Source organism: Lupinus angustifolius, chromosome LG06 (genome assembly GCF_001865875.1).
Source record: "Lupinus angustifolius cultivar Tanjil chromosome LG06, LupAngTanjil_v1.0, whole genome shotgun sequence".
In the NCBI taxonomy this organism is placed as follows: Eukaryota; Viridiplantae; Streptophyta; class Magnoliopsida; order Fabales; family Fabaceae; genus Lupinus; species Lupinus angustifolius.
This window is the reverse complement of record NC_032014.1, coordinates 8812530-8826866: the sequence shown is the minus strand read 5'-3', so window position 1 is coordinate 8826866 and position 14337 is coordinate 8812530. Positions and strand designations below refer to the sequence as shown.

The window sequence follows — 14337 nt, the reverse complement described above, 5'->3', positions numbered from 1 at the left end:
ACATCTCAGATTTGTATTCTAGTTTTTTTCTTCTTAGGACAAATATTAGTCCCTTTCTCATTCTACATCAATAATAAACTAATTTCATTATGATTGATGAGAAAAATCCCTCTTCACATTTCCACAGTCGTGGCAAAAGCTGCACTTAGTGACTAATAATAACTACATGTGCTAAGGTCCCCTCTTTGTTTGTGGGTGTAGTTCCCTTTCTACCTTTCATATGATCATTGTGCATCTTAAACGGTTTCCTTTAGACTTTAAAAAAGTGATTCTAAGAAAAACATTTCGAATAGAGCTTCTTCTAAGATATGAATTCAACATTTTCTATATATTCAAATCAATATTTTTTTCAGTTCTTATTAAATAAGAAACATAACATGCAAGATAGTATTTTAGTATTTATGGCCAATGCCAATTAATTTAGCCATTAAGGTCAGGGTGAAGTAGTGCTAGAAAACTGTGCTATGGCCGACAATTTTAAAAAAAGAGCTACAATCAATTCAACAACAAAAGTTTGGGATTTTGAGAATTTGGTATGGATGTGACTGAGGAAAAAAAATCTAAACTAGAAACACTTCTAAAAAAATCTTGAGATTTTTTAGATATTTTTGTTCATAGAAGCTGCCACAACTCAAAAAGATGAAGGAGGTATTCAAGGGAAGGAACTATTTATGAACTGGAGCTGTATCTCTCAATGTCAAATGCATGTACCAAACCACAAGCTAACAAACTCAGATATTTGATAATAATAACACAGAATAGATTGCAGATATTTTAGGAGAACTTTTACCTAAAGTATAAGAAAAGCAAAACATGTTGCACAAGAATTTTTTTATACTAGACAGAGCCACCAAATAAATGTATAATTCTCTCAATAATGTGCTACCATGTAATAATTAAACTTAACTGATATTGCTGACATAAGGCATAAATTATTGTGCACAAATACAATACTTAATCATCACTTAGGTCCTTTAAAGATACATGTGTTACCAATTAGGACCTCAAAAGAACTTTGTTGCTAAATAAATCTTTCAAAGTTTTAAAATGTTATCATGTGAGTCCTTAATGTGACACAACATGGTGACATTTTATATCTAAGACAGACTTATTTGGGAACAATATTCTTTTAAGGATCTAATTCCAAATACAATCATGGGTAGCAACTGAAAATTCAAGAATCTGAAATGGGGAAAACAGATCCAATTCTATCTCCAAGATGATAGCACTTGATATTAACTGAATATGGACCAAGCTGAATGTGGTTATCCTCTTCACCAGCATAGAAACACAGGGTATACAAAGCAACTTCAAATTCAGGACTAACTCCAATCAAAGTGCTTGAAACAGATTTCAGAACACCATTCCATTCAAACTGAATAGTCAGAAGCTGCGTTTCAGAGTCCGGCTGCAAGTTGCAGTGGCAAAGATCATTAAAAATCATGTAGTTACAGCTCAAACCATTAACAAATGCTTACCTACAAACTAACAAAGTACTAATAAAAAAGTTTGTGATGAAACAAAATGATGATAAGTTTGAAGAATAAATAATTAGTTGGAAGTATTTTCGAAGTGTTTTGATGTCTAATGTTTGGAATAAAAAAATTAACTGAACAGATAGTCACTCACAATTTCTCCCCTTCGGCGGGGAAAAATATAGCCTTGATAATCAACTCTCCCGTTTGCTTCTTCATGGTAAAACTGCAAAATACATAGTAAGATAACAGTTTCACATGATGACAAGATAAACTCAAGTTACTAGTTAATGAAACAAAATATATTCATGTAACCCAACATCTATTTATTTAATAGATTAATGGCTACACAAATTAGAAGTGTAACACCCCAATTCTGGCATGCGACCTCTCAGGTCCATGAATCTACTGCGAGACTGCAAGTGCCACCCATTAAGCTTAAATACTCCCTACAGTATTTTATTCCCCTCCCAGGGGAGCCTTTCGCGACTCGAACCTGTGACCCCAGGGATAAATAGTCACTATACCACTTAGCCGCTACCATTATAAATAGTCACTATACTACTGAGTCGCTACCATTAAGCTAATGGTAGCGACTCAGTAGTATAGTGACTATTTATCTATAAGGTCACAGATTCGAGTCACGGAAGGCTCCTGTGGGAAGGGAATAAAATACTGCAGAGAGTATTTAAGCTTAATGGGTGGCACGCTCAGTGTATTCATGGGTCTGGGAGGTCGCATGTCATAATTTTAATCTACTTAAATCATTTTATCTTCAATCATCTTATGCTTTTGATGGCCTTGATTGAGGACTCTGATTATGGTTCAATAAATATGACACGTTACTATTATTCATGGAGAAATTTCCAAAAATAATATGAAGAAAAGTTTAAATCCCGGTGAGGGCAACTACCTCCACCACCCACAATGTATGCCCGTCCCTGAATGGATCCTAACAGGCAGAAAAAGGAAGTGAGGGGGTCTCACCTGAAGCCAGTTATGAAATCCAGAAACTTGATTGTTTTGTTTGATTTCTCCAACAAAAACATGTTCAAAGGCAGAAGAGGAACCAGAAGTCCCACCACGACCATAAAGGTCAAACCACAGACTAGTCATCATTCTTTTGAAATCTTGGTAGCTCCCTGATGCGATTCCCTTGGATGCAAGATACTTGTGAAGATATTTAATAGGTGCTGTTCTACTGATTTCTTCTATGAAAGAGGCTTGCTCTTGCCTCTCTTCAGATGTGACAACTTCCTTACTTCCTTGATGTGGGTTGTAATTATCTAAAAGTGAAAGAAAACGAGAAAAGGTAGGCTTTCTGAATACATCATCATTAACCCAAGTGAACAAGCTTCCTTGTGCCATATCATCCTTTTGGAAAACCTTTTTTCCTTCACCACAGTCAATTTCATAGTCATTGCCAGGTACCAAACGATTTAAATCAAGATCCCAGAGTTTTTCAGAAGCTCGTGACAAATCAGTAAGTTCATCTTCTGAAGGCTCCACACGGCCACCAACTTCAACCTCATTAGAGTATTGTTGTTCATCAGGAGGTAGTTTATATTGGTTCCAGTTATCCTTTGGAACCTATCATCAAGTTGGTAATATTAATCACTCAGATATTGATGCAGCATAAAATGTTAGGACTGATTACATCACACATTTGATGTCAGAATTAAAATATAGTAGAACTCAGAAGATATGCCCAAAACAGCAGCATTCATATAATACAAACTTTATAAATTGATAAACAACACTCGGCATGCAACGCCATAAGTTTTTCTATTTGATATATTGATTAAAATTTAAAGAGAAACCTTGTGTTGCTGCCTTGAATGTTTATCGCCAACAGTCTGCCATCCATCATTGTTATCTTCATCTGACTGCAAAAATGAAAATCGAGTTTCGTCAAAATAGTTAAATTACCATAGAAAATTCTAAATGTTACACACTACATTGCATGAAAAGAAGAAAGTCCACAAGTCTGGTTAAAAACCAAGCTTGCTCAACGTGAGAGATGGCTTCAGAATGTCACTCTGATCTCACACCCAAGGTAACAACTGAACCAACAAAGATGCTGCTATTGCATGATGTTAATAAAGTTATATTTCAGCTACATTAGATTTTAACTTAATTAATTTCTCATTTCTTGAAATCTACAGATGGAAAATTTAGAAACTTAAATATAAGTTATGTTTATATATCTCAAGGGGAATGGCGCAGTTTAACGTTTGTCAAAACTGCAATTTTCTGTTAACTCTAACAGAGAAATCATACCATGGAGGGAAAACAGAGAAAGAAAAGGAAGAATTTTTTTGACCTTGTTGGGTCTGTTGGAAGCGTGGAAACTCTCAGATTCCCACTCCCCCTGCTTAGGATGATATTTTTCCTGCAATGTCAATGATACGAATAACTTTATTACCTGCAAACTCACATTTGATACATCTCTCACTCTCATGGAAACAGATCCTCTCATGTTTTTTTCTCAACAATGAAATTTACAATAAGTGGCAATATTAAGGACTGGATAATGTCTTTCTTCTTTTCTTGTTGGTTTGGTTGTCTTTATCTAAATGAGAGTATAAGATTCATTTATAGTATAAAATGCCTCCATAAAGTACATCTACAACATCTTGGAACCTCAACACTCACTCATACCGACTTCAATCCATAGTACAACATGACCAAAAAAAATAGAGAAGAGGATCCATTCCCTACCGCATACAATACATGTATAAGAAAAACTCCTCTAGAGCGAGTTTTGGTGTAAAGTGGGCAAGTAAGGATGAATTCATCCTTGATTAGTGAAAGTGCATTCAGATCACAATCCACTTTAGTTTTTAACTAATCAAGAATTGATACACCTTTACCTGCTCACTTTAGGCTGCAACTCACTTTAGAGGAGTCATATACTACATCCACTTTATCTTGAGATACAATATAACTTAACATCCACTAACACCTACCTCAATCCATCTATATTGGAAAAACAAGCATTCAAAATAACATTTCTTGGTGATATGAAAGTTGGAGGAGCTCACTAGCTCCTATTTTATAAAAAAAAAATGGTAGAATCATGCCTTAGGACGTTTTGACGTGTGTGGAGAAGACCGGTAGAAGTCTCATAAAGAAAATAGATCAAGTGGAGGCTAGTCCAAATCATAGAGGAAGAGGGAGACTAAGAAAAACCATAGACGAAATGATAAAAAAAAAACTAAGAGAGATCAATATTTTGTCAATAAACATGATAGTTATGATAGAGCATTATGGGGTTGTTGTCGATCCATGTAGTCGACCCCACATAGTGGAATAAAGATTTGGTTGTTGTTGATGAATATTGGGGAAAAAAAGAAGACTTAATAATTTGCATCAGTTTAGTTAAAATCCGAAAGTATGAGTACAGTATTTGATTTTACAATAACAGACAATAATTGTTCACCTGATGAGGCCTGGTGTTTGAAGTCGTCCTATAAGCATCATCTTGCCACTGTTCTTCTTCTTGCTGCTGCAATTGTAATAAAAATGAAAATATTGATTTTGTGGGGTTAAACTCAGATGATTCAACAACAAGAATAGTGATTCAAAATATAACCTTGTAGGATGTGTTGGAAATTCTGGAACCTTGGTGTTTCCATTCCCCATCTTCATGATCCTACAAATTAATTAAAAATGAAAGAATTCTTGTAAATAATAAACGGAATGATCAAGATTTTAAATTGTGACGGATCTCACAATCTTGATAAACACAACTTAACCGCAATTGCAAGGAATTAAGAAAAAATGGAAACCTGTGGGGTGGGGCGATCTTCTTCTCCGGAAACGATCTCAGCCCAAGAGGATCTGGATCGTTCATCGCGTTGTTCGTCGTTATTATCGTCGTCGTGGTGGTTGCGATTACCACCGAGAGCGACGTCGACTAAGCCCTTGATCAAACCATCCATAGTTGATTGATAGATAGATAGATATTTCACGTTAACTCTCTCACACAGTACAAATTAGATTACTCAGTATTGAGAGTGCATGTTACTATGTTTGGTGTGGGGAAAAGCGCGTATGTGAAGCCTTATTTGCTCCAAATTGTAGTTATATGGCATGTGCTATTCATAATGTTATACAATACCGGTATTTATGGTGGCTTGTGCTAGTTCACTCGCACAAACTATACAAATCATTATTATTTCTTTTCCTCCAATTATTAATACTAGTGTGTACAGACATTTCGTGCATGTCAGCGAATATTGTGTGATATTATATATTCAATTTTTATATATTTCATTTTTTGAATTACAATGTATTTTTATGTTCGGTGTACTTTATATTATATTTGTTGTGTTTATGATAATGTTTAACTTAAGGTGAGATGTGTGGTTAATTAATGTATTGGTGATAGTTCTTAATATTATATAGTTTTTTTGTAATAATTAAATAATATTAAGAGCAATATAGGAAATGAAAATTACATCACGAGGGAAGTTATTTCAAGTTTTGGTTTTATATATAGTATAGATAATATATGATTTTTTTAAATTAAAAAATTGAAGGACAAAATAGGAATGTATAAATTATACATCGGATGTGATTATTTTGGCTTTATATATAGTATAGATAATTAGCAAGGAGAGATCTATTTATTAAAGAATTTTTATCTTTTTCAATTTTAGGAAAAATCTAGTTGTTTAAATTAATAAATAAATCTAAATTATTAAATTTCATTAAAATTCATGACTATGATGACTTCTTCACCCAAATTAACGAGTTGCACATGAATATAATTAATGAGTAGCCCGACCTGACATGTGGTTACCTATTAAGAGGTCAATAGACCCCATGGCTCAAAAAGTCGTAAAGCAGGCGAGGTGACACGTACTATTAACTATATGTCATTAGTTGATAAAGTGGTTTGTGAGATTCGATACACAATATGCAACTATTTGATACAACTGTATAATTGAAATAAACATTTTAGATGGAAATTATCATTGCTATTTAAAACCTTTTATGTGAATGTGAGTTTAATATGTAGTGGTAGGTTGGTTCAATAAAGATAGTACTCATCGTGCTCCTTATTAGTGATTCATTCATCACATGGTTCAAGTCTAATTTACATCTAATAATATTACTTTTGACGATAAAAAACACATGGTTCAAATCAAAAGTGTATTTTCAACTCTTAAGGTACCTTCACCAACATCAACAAAATCTTGAGATGCAAGTTTTGTTTGGTTATATCAAATTTTAAGGCACTAGCATTAGTATCCATATGTTTTGGTATAGTTGAGAGAATTATGTAACTATGAGCTTGAAGTACATAAAGGTTACTTCTTCAACATAGTAGACATCAAATGTATAATTTATGAGAGATATTCCTATGCATGCACTACCTTTATATGCGATATGCCGCCAGCTAACAAGTTTTTGGTGACAAAGATCACCAAATGTTATCACATGACATTAGCCTAAAAGTCATTATCCAATGAGATGTTTAGTTCAGAAACATGGATAATTGAATGAATGAAGTGGCTCTTACCTACTAGGGACGATGTCCATTATCTTTATTTTTAGTAATAGTTACCCCTATTTTAGTTTTGTTAGAAATGGAAAGAAAAGAGTAACAAAGTCAAAGAACACAAATGTTTCGGTGAATGTAAACTAGATATATTATTATTATAATTCAGATATACAGGAGGATGGTCATATCTATAGGATTGGCATAGATTGTAACAATGAGGGTAATGCATTCCATGTTAAAACAAAATGTATGAGTCAAAATATTTCATTGTTATTAAATTAGCATTATCTTTATTAACGTGTTGACAGACACTGTTGTGCTTGTTAACCCATTTTCTTATCGTTTGTAATGTGTATTCTACATACTATAAATGTCAAATATAATAATTTGTGTTAGATATTATAATTTGGAATTGAATATATTTGATTGTGATAATTGTTCAATTTTAAAAAATGGATGTATATAAAATTACGTTAAGTAGAAGACACTGGTGTACTCAAATTTTTATTGGACTTGTATCTTTATGCAAAGACCAATTTTACTATAAAAGATAATTAGGAAAAAATAATTTATGATAATTTATAAGTAAAATCATATGTTAATCATATTTTTACAAGTTTGTACATCGTATGTTAATTATTACTAGCGTGTTGACAGACACTGCCGTAACTGTGAACCCGCTTTCCTATCGTTTATAATGTGTATTTTATCTATACTAATTAATAAAGCCAAAACTTAATATAACCACATCATCATGGTATAATTAGTGATTTTATATTTTGCCCTTAATATTTTATAATTTCTACCAAAAAACCATATAATCCTATGTGTACTCAATGTATAATTTATAGTATCCTATTAGTGTTCTTATATTTTCTATCATTAAATTCATTATTCATTAGTTTTCCAAGTTAGTTATATTAGAAGTTATATTTAAACAATTTTTTTTATATTTACATTGCAGTTACATTAATTTTTTATTATTATTTGTTTTATTTCTTCACATTTTGAAACTGAAGCTGTTTAGAAATATTTTATTTGGCAGTTTTCTAACTCCTAACTTTTCCACTATCCATTCAACCATAATCACTTATCCAATTAGGAGGCAAATTCCTTCCAAAAACTCTCTTCCTATTCCTAAATGTTTCTTTCAACCTAAACATATCTTCAAGGCTCTATTTTTCTTTCAACCTGAACCCATCTTCAAGGTTCTATTCTTCTTTGGTACACCATCTTGTTTAGTTGAATACAAAGAATGATAGTAGTATTTTGATTCAAAATGAAAATGGATGGATTATATCTCAAAGTAGTAATTAACTTTTAATTGGAGTAAATCAAAGTTACATGTCAATTGATAGTTATCAAAATATAAGCCATTTACAATAATTTCCACTTTAAATCTTATCATACAAATAATTATAGTGAAAATTTATACAAATAGTTGTTTTAATCATTGTTATAATTGCTACTATTAATATATTTATAGAACATAGAAAAAAGAAAAATGTGAGAAATAGCTGAAAAAGTTAGACAAAATCACGTCTTCATGAAAAGTGATGCATCTCATGCCAGATCATTGTTAAGTAGTAAATCTGCACAAATATACATATAGATTAAGAACGGAGTAAAAACTTATTAACAGATTTTAAATTGGTTATAGAATAGAGAAAAAGTTGAAGAGATGAGAAATACCTTAAAGTTGAAAGAAATTATTTGTTCTAATGAAACAAATTTCAAGCCAAGATGAATAGTAGTAACATGTTCATACTTTGTTTAATATAGTAAAATATTGAATGACATATACAGGAAAGTGTATCTAGAATAAAAATGGGAACAAGAAATGTATATAATGGAAAAGAGAAAAGTGTATATAGTGGAAAAGTTAGGAGTTAAAAAACTGCCAAATAAAATATTTCTAAACAGCTCCAGTTTCAAAATGTGAAGAAATAAAACAAATAATAATAAAAAATTAATGTACCTGCAATGTAAATATAAAACAAAAAGTTTAAATATAACTTCTAATATAACTAACTTGGAAAACTAATGAATAATGAATTTAATGATAGAAAATATAAGAACACTAATAGGATACTATAAATTATACACTGAGTACACATAGATTATATGGTTTTTTGGTAGAAATTATAAAATATTAAGGGTAAAATATAAAATCACTAATTATATCATGATGATGTGGTTATATTAAATTTTGGCTTTATTAATTAGTATAGAAGTATAGATATTAGATTAAGTAATATAAATATAGATTATTCAATAGAGCCCAACAGCGAGAAAGCCCAAGCGCCCATTTGAGTTGAGTGGACTTGTTGATTCATCTTGTTCCAACTCACATTCATTTTCTTTTCTTCCAAACTTTAACGAATATTACCATGGCGACTTCTTCACCTGCATCGCCCAACATCGCCGCCGCCGCCGCCGCCACCCCCACCACCACTAAGACAGGAGGAACCCTAACGGTCCCATTTAATCGTACGGACACACCGTCCAAATTGGCACGCGGTCATAACAAGCCCAAATGCAGACAGTGCGGCAATGTTGCTCGTTCTAGGTTTCTCAATTCTCTCTCTTTATCTCTTCATTATTTATTTATTTAATTAATTAATTCCGATTATTTAATTAGTGTCATGCTAATTTCTTTAATTATACAATATGTTATAATTTTGCTTCTTCCAGGTGTCCTTATGAATGCTGCAAGAGTTGCTGTTCTAGAAATCAAAACCCTTGCCATATTCATGGTGCGTCAATCCTTTTTATCTAATTAAATTAAAAAAACACATTATTTTAATATCTTCTTACAGTCGTGGTTTTGTTGTTACATGGAGTGAGTAAAAAGTAGTTTCTAACATTGCATGTTTTTTAATGTTCTCTTTGTAGATTTTCATGCTAAAATGTTAAATATGTGATGCAATTCCAATCACTTACTTTCTTCTCATAAGGGAATTATTAAGAAGAGTGTATATTAGGCTAAGGATCAATACTTTTACCTAGTGATTGAAATTGTGGACTGCACCACACCGCAATTGCGGTGTGGTGTGACACAGAATCATAATGATACGGCCACATCGGGCCTCAATGCAACCGTAGACTGCATTTGGGCTGCATCTGAACCTCAATGGGCGCAATCCGCATTGCAATGGCCATAATGACCGCAATCGCACTAATCACAATCACAATCATGTAGTTTTTATTTGTAACTTCAACTGGCCCGCCTATCAATTATTTCATGTCAACATGGACTACAACAATTCAATTATTTCAGAAAAATTAGGGATTCCCGTGTTCAGTGTTACTGTTATTTGTCCTAGTGTTTGCCATCATATATATATATATATATCTATATATATACCCTGACAGCTTTTCATCCCCGTTTCCATTCTAATGGTAAATGCAGTGTTAAAAGCAAGTTCTACTCTTCCTGACAAGATACCATCTTCCGGTGCTGCTCCAATTGACCAGCAATCATCTGAACCATCTCATACAACGTAAGTTTTGTGTATCCACTCCTCAAATTTGAAGTGTTGCTGTTTTGTTGTTGTTTTATATTGTCAAATATGCCAGGCATAATGTTACTTTCTGCAAAATAGCATTGTAATTTCTCTTTGAACCCCTTTGTAGCCTCCAGAGTGGAGTGCTTGAGATTTCTTTATATTTTCCATCACAAATCTATTTAATAACTGTTCAATTTGTGCCTATGTATCAAAACTCTTGAGTTATCTGACTCAAATTTAATGGCTAGAGATTGCTGGCTTTTGGAGTTCATCAAATCACACCTTCCTTTTTGCATCATACTATTTTCTTAATGCTGTATTTCTTGAACTTCCAATTTGTTCCTCTAGTTATTTCCTTTTTTAGTGAGTTGAAATACTCAACTATAAATCAACATTTAAAGCATCTTTTAGGTTCCTTTCCCCCTGAACAGAGGATGTTATTTTCGCTTTTTGTTTCAAAAGTGCAGGTAGAGTCGCATCTCTTCGACAACTTTCTAATAGTTTTGCTCAGTTCAATAATTTGAACATTTCAGTTCGTTCAAAGAGACCACTAACCAGAAAGGTAATACTAAAAATGCTTGGTTAAGTTCAATCCCCAATAAAAAAGCTTGTGCATGTTTATAACTTGTTTTGACGAACTGTATGTTGTGTGGAAGTAATAGCATTGTGAGTGATTGCAGGATGCTGCAGCTATCAATGAATGGAGATTTTCCAAGCTAAAGGAATACAAGGAGCGAAATATTGAACTGGAAAATGAAGCTTTTGACAGATACATGCAGAATGTAGATTTACTGGAGGAAGTATTGTCTGTGAAGTCTGTGGATGACGATGAGTCTTCTGCATCAGAATCTAATCCTACTTCAGCGGAGAACAATGAGACAACAATCCCTGGCTTAAAATTTCAACGAAGATCAAACTCAACGAGAACTGATGCTGTGAGAATGAGAATACAACAAGTTGTAGATGAGGGATTAAGGAAGCTTCCGAAGTCTGCTGTAGGCAGTGGCATCAATGAACCAATTGATGAAGAAGCTGATAAAGATTCAAAAAGGGGAAAAATGACTGAAAGGTTATCAGCTGTAAGTGATCTTATTGATAAAATTAATAAAGCCCGAACAGAGGAGGATTTGAAGTCATGCTTGGAGATGAAATTCCAACTCTTCAATAATGCTGACAAAGACTCTGACACTGACATGATGGAATTAGACTATGAAACACATGAGAATCAAACTGTTGAAAGTGATGCTGCACCTGCAGAAGAACTGGATTATTCTTTACCAAAATTGGTATGTACCACTGAAGTTGATCAAGAAACTCTCAACACCATAGACAAACATTTTACTTCCCTTGAGGATGTACAGGAGCTATGAGGTTAGATTTCTTCATAATTTTGGTTTAGTCTGGAGAGAAATAGATATATAAATGTTGTATCGTTCCGAGCATTTTTATCTTGTAACCTTAGCTAAATTTTGCATTACTTACTGTTTAGTTCATCAAAATACACTGGTCCAATGCAACTACCTCATTTGTTTGGCAAAATCTTGTTTATATATCTGTATTTGTGTACTTCTATTGTTACATTATGTTGTTATCCTTGTCAACTAGTTAAAATAACTTCCATTCCTTGCTATTGGTTGAATGATAATGCAGTACCAACTGTGTTTGTGCCATGTTTTGTTGTCAAAATATATTAGTGAAAGCCATATACACTTCAGAAAATAACCATATCCCTATCTTTTTGTAGGAGTAGTAACCGTTTCACTACATTACTTTAAACCCTAAAGAGTTGTTATTTGACAAACGTATCAACTGTAACACGCAGTGCCTGACTCCAATTGGCTCTCATCACGTCCTTTGTATTAAAAAAATCCTACCGTCAAGTTAGAATAACATAGAAAAACACTAATATTATGCATTAGAAGATTAAATTATGTGTTTTTTAACACCAAGGTATCTGCCAGGCCCGGCCATGGCATATAGGCCAGTGGGTGCGTCTAAGGGCCCGAATTATGGGGCCCAAAAAACTGAAAAAGATTCCCACAACAAAATATTTTTTATTGTAAGATGATACTGAACCTGGCTTTCTTAGTAAATGATATTTACCTTTCTACTATACCACTACAACTAGTTCAATTTGCTTATATGTATTTGATATCTAACATTGTTTAGTTTTCAAACGTTTGAAACTACTGATATATTTTTTATCTTTTTAAACATTCTAATATATACTTAGTTCTAATTTAATTGGTGATACCCCGCCCTAGAGTCAAAATTATACATACATATATATATATATATAGTAAAGTATATTGTTGTTTATATAAGGGCTTTATAAAACTACCATCATATATGTGTTCAGATAAGAAAAAGATGTGGGGCAGGTCTGGAAAACTAGAAACCCAGTTGGGGAGGGGATGAGGATCAAGTTTTACATGAAGTCATCAATGTTTACACTCAAAAAGAAATTAGAAGGTGCATTATGTTTCTACTTGTATGTATTGATTCAATTATTAGAGATATTCTCTCTAGATTCCTTAAATGTTGAATTTATAAAATATTAAAAAGGGTGTAAAATTGAAAAAAGAATATATAATTAAATATTGAATTTCTAAAATATTAAAAATTAGAAATAAAATATAGAATGAAAAGAGAGTGAAGAAATAGTTATGATAAATGTATCATAATTAATAATTCAATTAATTTAGTACACCAAAATATAAACGCCATAGATTTATGGAAAATTCATTATATGGCCCGAAAAGAAGGTAGACAAAATTCAAAAGAGTATAATTGCATTGACTAATTAAGTTAAAAAGGATCCATATCAATCACGCATCTTAATTTGTTTACTAATTATACTAGTTCCGCGATAGTGCTATCTACATTTATCTGCTTAGTTAGGTGAAGAAATTGGGTCCACATCTGTTCACTCTTTTGTGCCAATTCATGTGACAGGAGATATAATTGGTCAGAAAAATATTTAATAATTATAATTTTAACTTAATTTTTTTTTCAACCAATCAGAAATGATGGTAGATAGAGTAGTAGGGGGGATTTGAAATGGGGATACGTGCCAAAATAATTGAAAGCCATGAATTATGGCAATGACAGAGAAAAAGGTCAAAAGAGAAGGCAACAAAACAAAACAAAGTGGAGGCAAATGAAGGGCAAATACATCACTGACAAATACCCATGATGGTGTGACCTGTGACCTTGGCTCTTAGATGGGTGGTCCATTGGTGGGTGAAAATGTTGTGCTAAGTTAGACTTTGTTATAAACCTGTAGCACCCATTCTTCTGTCTTTATAATTATGTTGGTTGAGTGAGTCTATATTTGATAATAAAATTGACCCCTCCCCCATCAATTTTACATGACCTGTCATTTAATCTTCAAACTTAAAAATCATGTTAAGAGGTTGTTTAACTTTTGTTTGTTATTCACCATAAAGCACCTCCTAAAGCTTAAATTTATTTTTAATCTATCCAAATAAAGGTGATTTTGATTTTAATTATCTTTTTTTCTTAAGTTTTAGTCTTTATTCTAGTTTATCATTCTAGTTTTAATCATGTTGATGATTTTTTTTTGTTTCCCACATGTATCATCGCACTGGAAACGATCCTCTTCGAGCCGGGAACATTCACAGGTACGTGGAGCTAACTCTCCCAGCGGATATTTTTTCCATCTACAAGACTTGAAGCCAAGACATTACTTAAGAGGAATCAAACATGTACCACTTAAACGCACGAGCCAATTGATAATCAAGATGATGATATGTTAACATCAAAATTGGTCATATCATCAATTAATATATACATACCATATTTTGCTATTAATTATGTA

General features: G+C 32.6%; 2 protein-coding genes across 9 annotated transcripts; one reads left to right on the top strand and one right to left on the bottom strand.

Annotated features, from left to right (window-relative positions):
- LOC109349602 (poly(U)-specific endoribonuclease-B-like) lies at positions 1143-5492 on the bottom strand. 8 transcript variants are annotated; one of them, XM_019590471.1, is made up of 8 exons: positions 5267-5492; positions 5071-5130; positions 4918-4983; positions 3799-3867; positions 3296-3361; positions 2463-3065; positions 1630-1701; positions 1143-1408 (listed from the first exon to the last, which is right to left on the bottom strand). In XM_019590471.1, the coding sequence occupies exons 1-8, from the start codon at positions 5417-5419 to the stop codon at positions 1175-1177; spliced, it is 1323 nt and encodes a 440-aa protein (XP_019446016.1). In that variant the 5' UTR covers positions 5420-5492; the 3' UTR covers positions 1143-1174. The 8 variants fall into 8 exon arrangements, with proteins under 8 accessions (XP_019446016.1, XP_019446017.1, XP_019446020.1 ...); XM_019590472.1 differs by having other exon boundaries at positions 4918-4980; XM_019590475.1 differs by lacking the exon at positions 3799-3867.
- On the top strand, positions 9305-12079 carry LOC109349600. Its single transcript, XM_019590468.1, has 5 exons — positions 9305-9556; positions 9682-9743; positions 10400-10490; positions 10959-11058; positions 11177-12079. The coding sequence occupies exons 1-5, from the start codon at positions 9378-9380 to the stop codon at positions 11864-11866; spliced, it is 1122 nt and encodes a 373-aa protein (XP_019446013.1). The 5' UTR covers positions 9305-9377; the 3' UTR covers positions 11867-12079.